We start from the raw sequence: 7,846 nt of genomic DNA, 5'->3' as shown, positions 1-7,846 counted from the left end.
GAGGGTCACAACAACTGCTAGTGAAGCAGCATGTTCTGAAAAGATTGGGGAAAGACCAGTCTACAAACTTCTCTCAATAGAGGGTCACTTTTACAGAGTCAAAATAAGCAAGAAACTTACAGCGATATTGACTATCCACATACTAAATTCGCTACAAAAATAACGGAAATGCCATTTTCTAGAACAGCGATGATTTCGTATAAAAGCAGATACATGCAAAGATTTTTACAGAACAAATTGCTGGATAGAAGCAGTTCGAGCAAGCGGCGACACAGTGATGAGCGCATGCGTGCTGACTAAATCAGCTTAGGGTACACGCACGGGAGCGAGCACGCAACTGTGTATAGGATAGGAAATTCACATAATCAAGCATCTCTGATCGAAAAGAAGACAGACGAAACTTTCTTCGAAAAGCAAAGCTGTTACAAAACGCTGGCGTTCGTGCTTTACTCAGGTTGACAGCAGAATTAGTATAGGTCACCAATCGTAAGCTACTCAGTTGACAGATAGGCTAGTCGACCAATGAAAGGGCATTAAGGGCAGGTCTCTGTTAACCTCCTTACAGAAAACGGTTTGTACTAGGCGGCCTCTACTTCTATACTGAAGACCTTCGATTAATATGATCCGTTTGGGGCTGCTATACTTGAACATTAGGAAACCAATAACCACCGTTTTAACTACCGTTGTTCGCATCTCGGCGTCTGAATGCACTGCCGGAATAAATGTAATTGATGGAGGAGGAGGGATTGGTGAGAAAAGGGTGTGGATGGCAACCTCATGGACACCTCAAATCAGACGGTTTTGTTCCAAATCAGGGGAGTCTGCAGAAAATGGGATTGATACAAGATCTGCGTCAGACCAGGATACCGCTGTCAAATCTACAAAGGAAGACAAGTAAGTTGAAAGACTGTGCCACCCTATGTTTTCGCACTATCTGTAGCGCTGCCTATGACGTCACGTCACACGAATCCCCATTTACTTCACCCAAGGGATTGTACCATACAGTAATACAAGCCTGTTCCAAAACACGCCCCCTCCATCCTTGTCATCACATTTGGAACATACCAATATTTTCCAGTTATTTCTTAACCCTGTCTTGTTGCACAATTATTTTTTTATTACACTATTAGATCTATTTATGTTTTAATTTTTTTTAAAATTCAGGAGCAGTCTTAATTTTCAGCATTTTTATTTTTTTTTTATTTTTTTTGCGGATCAGTATTTATCCGTTTCATATAAACATCCTGTTATAACTGAATAAAAAGTAAATAGATTTCAGAACCCCATACACTTTTATGTGTTTACACTTACGATAAGATAAAATCTAGATTTAAGAGTTAATTTGTCTACAATAAACATTTGTGTGTTTAACTTGTTTACATTATGAAAACACAGTAACACAGTACTTTAATATTAGGCTGTCTACCAACAACCACTCTCTATTTCCCCTGCAGAAAGTCTACTGTCCAATAGGATAGCAGCTGATTTGTCACAAACCGAACAGCTGATATATTCCATGGATGGCAGCTCAGTGCATGCCAGGAAAATGCACACCTGGACCTTCACTTTGGCTACTTCCTCCACTCACGCAACTTTACTAAGCATATTCAGCTGGTGGTGTAGGTAGAAGTCCTTTCCTGAGTCATCTCGAGAGGCATAGATGCACCCACAGCTTAGCCAGTGACCCAGCTTGGGTCGGCGATGGTATTGATGGGACAGTGGAGGGTGGCGGAACTGCAGCACTGGAGCTGATAGACTTGGAGGTCCATTGCTCTGCTATTTATCATCAAAATAATGAAACTTTCTTAACTTAAATAAACCAACATAGATACTTACTTTAGGCTCAACCACTCAACCTTCTCTACTCGTCCAGACTGCGCTCAGGGGCTGCGAGGATAGCAGGCGACCCCACCCACCCTGGCAACCGCTACTTCAGTCTTCTCCCTTTAGGCCGCCGCTACAGGTCCTTACCCACCAGGACCACTAGACACAGGAACACCTTCTTTCCCCAAGCCATTGATCTCCTCAATGTACCCTCCACATCGCACTCCCGTGCTCCAGCGCTTACACCCGGGTAGTTAGCCCACCCATTTTACACCACCCCAACTAGTCTAGAGTCACTTAAACTACTCTACTGCTCTCCTTACTTGAATTACTCTACTTACTGTGTATCTGTTTGTCTTCAATACTGCATATCTGTATAACTTGTACAATACTGCATATCTGCAAAACTTGTCTTTTGTACTACTCGAACCTGTCTGTGCCAAAAATAATTCCAGGTACAACCCCTGTACTTGGCCATTAAACTTGATTCTGATTCTGATAACTGGTATATATCAGCAGGGGCAAATCCAGGATTTTCAAAGGGGGGGGGGGGGGGGTCCTGAAAGGTCTCCCTCAGCCATGCACAATACAGTATAATAATATGGTAGGACATTATGCATACACATAATGCAATTTTCCGTGAGATTGACAGGATCTGCTAATTATTTCCTAAATGTCCGATCTGCTCAGGATCAATCAGGAGCAGTTTGGATGCAGATAATAATGAGGACAGCTGACATTGGTAATGAAGGGGAAAGTGAAGGATTCACACAGCAGGGCACAGGGCTGTGCTCATATCTGACTCTAAGGTTCCCAGAGCTGCTCCATGCTCTGTACGCACACTGCTGCTCCATGCTCTGTATACATGCTTACACGCTGCTGCTCCCTGCTCTGCACCCACGCCGCTGCTCCCTGCTTTGCACCCACGCCGCTGCTCCCTGCTTTGCACCCACGCCGCTGCTCCCTGCTTTGCACCCACGCCGCTGCTCCCTGCTTTGCACCCACGCCGCTGCTCCCTGCTTTGCACCCACGCCGCTGCTCCCTGCTTTGCACCCACGCCGCTGCTCCCTGCTTTGCACCCACGCCGCTGCTCCCTGCTTTGCACCCACGCCGCTGCTCCCTGCTTTGCACCCACGCCGCTGCTCCCTGCTTTGCACCCACGCCGCTGCTCCCTGCTTTGCACCCACGCCTACACGCTGCTGCTGCTCCATGCTCTGTATACATGCTTACACGCTGCTGCTCTATGCTCTGTATACATGCTTACACGCTGCTGCTCTATGCTCTGTACACACACTGCTGCTCCATCCAAAGTCAACTGTGCAGGGAAAGAAAGGGAGCAGTGTTGTAGGATACCTGCAGATATTCTGGTGTCTCAACTTGTGCCTGTCCCCAGACACTGCACTGGCCCTAGTCTGGAGGGGGGGGGGGGGGGTTCTGGGCAGCTGTAATTCCCCCCCCCCCCCTGTGGTTGCCTATGACCAGTAAATGTATACAGATATCTGCGCCTATGGATATATCAGCAGCTGAATGTACTAGGCAAATCCTCCAATACCCAGCAAAAGCAATATACAATAAGGCCTAGTGCACACCAGAGCGTTTCGGCCTCGGTTTGCGATCTGCTTGCGGGTGCGGATCCGCTTAGGTAATGTATTTCAATGGGCTGGTGCACACCAGAGCGGGAGGCGTTTTGCAGAAAAGCATACTCCTGAGCTGCTGCAGATTTTGGATTGCGGAGGCGTTTCTGCCTCAATGTTAAGTATAGGAAAAACGCAAACCGCTCTGAAAAAACGGCACTTCAGAGCGGTTTGCCAGGCGGTTTTTGTTACAGTAGCTGTTCAGTAACAGCTTTACTGTAACAATACATGAAATCTACTACACCAAAACCGCTACACAAAACCGCAAAACGCTAGCTGAAACACTGCAGAAAAAGCGTTTCAAAATCTGCTAGCATTTTGCGAATCTGCTAATGGTTTTTGGTGTGCACCAGGCCTAAATGTCCACAGCGCTAGAAAAGAGTATTCAAACTTTTATTACAAAATTTGACACACAAATTAGTAAATTGACCTTAGGCTAAAAATTAGCACTTTTTCCTGTAACACATATTACCACCACACATACAACGCTCATTCAGACTCACTGCAGTGAGCTTGCATGTGTAAAAATATTGTTAATAAAAGGGATCCCAGTAAAAGATCAATAATCCTCTCAAAGTTATAGACACAATGTCCAGAAAAAAGTTCTCTCCAGAAGTATGATTGCTGTATACATTGCTAGTTGCTACTAAGATTGTTTAATATAATTTTAAGTAGTTCAGCAGTGTTTGTAAATTCCCATTTTACATTTGTGAATCCTTGTGTTCCAGCCCAGTGAGCAGCAATTATTTATTGCATTCCTGTTTTTTTTGGTAGCTCTCCCATCCTCAGCTGAACTGTTTTCCCAATTCTAATTGAGAATCACTTCCATTTCAACCATGGCAGCTATCATACCTATTTAAATGCTGGAGTGAGGTCACTCGTGCCATTTATTACAAAGTGCTTTACAACTTACCAAGAATTCACCCAGGAATTCAAACAGGATTCAACAGCCACAGGACTCTGCTGGAAACAACTACTCTGCATCCAGAACTGCCTCCAATGCCATTGCTAAAAGTGCCACTGCTGGATATATGTTGCACTGCCAAGTAGACTCTGCTTTTCTCTATGCACACATGTTTGCTTGCACTAACTGCATACTCAAATCAAATCAAAATCAAAAAGCTTTATTGGCATGGCAAAATCATCATAGCTTTATTGGCATGACCAAGCTTCAATACAGGCATTGCCAAAGCAGGGGGAATGAGGGACATGGGATGGGGTGAGTTAGCAGTTCGGGGACATTTGGGGGGGGGGGGGGGGGAGTTTACAGTTCATTTATGCACCTCTGTCTGTGGCATGCTGTGACATAGTGTGCAGCCTCTTCTCCTACTAGAATGCAGTGTTTTCTCTCATCCTCTAATGTGTGAAAGTCTGGAAATAGTTCTATGAGTTTCTTAAAGAAGGTTTCCCTGGTAGCGGTATATTTGGGGCAGTGCAGCAGGAAGTGATTTTCATCCTCGAGGGTCTTCTGCTCACAGTGTTGGCACAGTCTCTCCTCCCTGGGTTTGTATGTCTGTCTGTGTCTCCCAGACTCTATTTCGAGGTTGTGAGCACTCAGTCTGTAGATGCTCAGGATTTTGCTCTTGAGGGTTTTGGAGCTTTTCCAGGTATGGGGCTATTTTATATTCTCTCTGTAGGGACTGGTATATGGTTAGCTTTTGTGACTGTTTTTTTTATTTCATTCCTCCATTTATCTACATAGTCCTCTTTGCTCTTGGCTGTGGTGTGCTTTATCTGGGCTCTTGATTGGACTTGTGGATCTGAGTTTGGAGGTACCAGAGAGTTGACAACTTCTTTCAGGGCACATGGCTTTTCTTGGGCTTCATTGTGCAGCATGGCTTTGTAGTGGGGCGAGTCGGGCCTGCTGCTCTGTAGATGGGCACAGTAGGACAACACTCTCTCTTCTGTATCTCAAGCAGTAGTGGGAATCTGCTCAGCTCGGTAGGCATTGTTTGAGGTACTCAGATGGACATGGAGGAGGTGTTTGCAGAATTCCAGGTGGAATATTTCTGGGGGGCTAGATTCCCATTTTGATTGATATGGGTAGGTGATTGGGCCCCATATTTCACTTTCATAGAGTAGGATTGGGGTGATGACACTGTCAAAGACTTTCAACCAGACCTTTACTGCTGGTTTGAGGTGGTACAGTTCTTTCCTGATGGCATAGAACGTTCTGCAAGCTTTGGCTTTCAGGGCCTCTATGGCTGATTTAAGACTTCCAGATTGGTTGATTTCCAGACCAAGGTAGGTATATTATCAGTTCTGCTGATTTCACAGTCATTTAGTGTAAAGGATGGGCTCCGGGCTGACCTCATGTTTTTCCTCTGGAACACCAGTTTTAGTTTTCTTCAGATTAATGGGGAGTGCCCATGTTGTGCTGAATTTCTCCAGGATTTCTAGGCTGTCTTGTAGACCTTCTTTAGTTGGTGATAGCAGTAAAGAGGTCATCTGCGTACAGTAGGAATTTCACTGTTGTCATGCAGGGTGAGTCCTGGTGCTGGTGAGGCCTCTAGGGCTGAGGCTAATTTGTTGATGTATATTTTGAAAAGTGTTGGACTCAGGTTGCAACCCTGTCTTACCCCCCGACCCTGGAGGAAAAAAGTTGTTCTTTTCCCATTTACTTTCACACTGCACTTGTTCCCAGTGTATGAGCTCTTTATGACCTCATATGTTTTCCCTCCTATTCCGCTCTCTAGGAGTCTCAGGAACAAACCTGGATGCCACACTGAGTCAAAAGCCTTTTTAAAGTCCACGAAGCCGGCAATTTTTTTTCCTTTTCGTCGTCTGTGTACATGGTGCTAGATAAGGGTGTGCAGGGTGTAGATGTGGTGCGATGGTTTGGCATAAAATTCCTTCATATGGCATATAAGTCCTTCATTCCAGACTTCAGGGAAGTAACCGGCATACAAGACCAGGTTGAATAGTTTCCATATTGCAGCATGGATTTCTGGGGTGCCAGATCTGATCATTTCTGATAGGATTCCATCTGTGCCACTAGCTTTTTTGCCTTGCATGGATTTTATCTTCTCTTTTATTTTCTCCAGTGTGAAAGGTGTGTCAAGTGGGTTTTGAAAATCTTTCACCTTCTCCTCCAGGTTCTTTAATTTGTTGAATAATTGTGATTGTTCTGGGCTGAGTTCTTTTATAGGAATATCTCTGTATAGGTCTTTGAAGTATTGTAGCCAGACTTGGCCATTTTGGATATGCTGATTATTTTGTTTAGTTTTTTTGCCAATTTGTTTCCAGGTCTCCCAAAAGGAGTCGTTTTGCAGGGATTCTTCCAGCCGTTGGAGTCGATTTTGGACATGGTTTTGTTTTTTCTTTTTAATGGTCGCTTTATATTGACGTGCGGCATCATGTGCTGTCCTCAATTTTATGTTGTTTGGATGTCTGTATTTTTTGTTCGATATTGCTCGTAGGTTGTTTCTTAGTGACTTGCATTCACTGTCGAACCATTTGCTTGTGTTTTTTCTTTGATGGTCTCTTTTGGGCAATCCTTCTTATGTTGGCCAATTCTGCAATGGTGTGTATTATCTGGTTGAAGTTCTTTGCTGCTTGCTGCACACCTTGTTGATCAGGGTTGTAGGTATACGTTTGATAGTCCAGAAGTAGCTGTATTGCTTCTGGTCTGTTGAGAGTCTCCTTGTACTTTATGGTTGATTCTCTGGACCATTTAAAAGTGGGTGGTAGGTTACACACTGGATGTTGTGCAGAGGGTTTGCTTGAGGAATTGATGTATAGTAGGATTTGGTTGTGGTCTGACAGATGTGATTGTAGGGTGACTATGAGAGTACGGATGCTTGCAGGGTCCATGTCATTGATGGCATAGTCCACCACACTACTACCTACATGGGAGTTTAGTGTATATATCCCTAGAGAGTCCCTCTTGGTGCGGCCATTAAGGATGTGAAGTCCTAGACCTTTGCAGAGGTTCAGCAGTTGTTTCCCATACTTATTGACTGTGCTGTCGTAGCTGTTTCTTTTTGTATGGTTTCAGGGTACAGGGTCTCAGGTCCAAATATATGGAAATTGCCTTCTGAGGTGAGGTAGTCCTTCTTTTTTTTTTTTTTTTTTTTTTTTTTTTTTTTTTTGTTCCTGTTCTGGCATTTAGGTCACCATAGATAAGTATTTTCCCCAAGGTTTGGAAGTGAGAAGCTTCCCTTTGTAGGACTTGGTAGCTCTCTGGATTAGAGTATGGTGATTCTGCTGGTGCAATATATGGTGCACAGAGGTAAATGTCAGTCTGAGAGGAGATGGAGCTGCTTAACTTTAAAGCGGACCCAAAGCAAACATTTTTTTAATTAAAAATATTTAGTTGCACCACCCTGACACATACAAAGATAAACACTCCTTCAAACCTATGATCATTTCAGTGCATGCCTTTCACC

General features: G+C 44.2%; 1 protein-coding gene across 2 annotated transcripts in view; it reads left to right on the top strand.

Moving 5' to 3' along the window:
* The first annotated feature begins 322 nt into the window (after positions 1 to 322).
* The window catches only part of GLS (glutaminase), a 752,941-nt gene continuing 745,417 nt past the window's right edge, over positions 323 to 7,846 (top strand). For both annotated transcript variants that reach the window (XM_068244915.1, XM_068244916.1), the window contains exon 1: positions 323 to 894. In XM_068244915.1, coding sequence (XP_068101016.1) covers positions 620 to 894 — 275 coding nt within the window. In that variant the 5' untranslated portion in view covers positions 323 to 619. The remainder of the gene's footprint in view (positions 895 to 7,846) is intronic.

The sequence above is a fragment of the Hyperolius riggenbachi genome, chromosome 7 (assembly GCF_040937935.1).
Source record: "Hyperolius riggenbachi isolate aHypRig1 chromosome 7, aHypRig1.pri, whole genome shotgun sequence".
Lineage (NCBI taxonomy): Eukaryota > Metazoa > Chordata > Amphibia > Anura > Hyperoliidae > Hyperolius > Hyperolius riggenbachi.
This window is presented reverse-complemented; position numbering and strand designations above follow the sequence as displayed.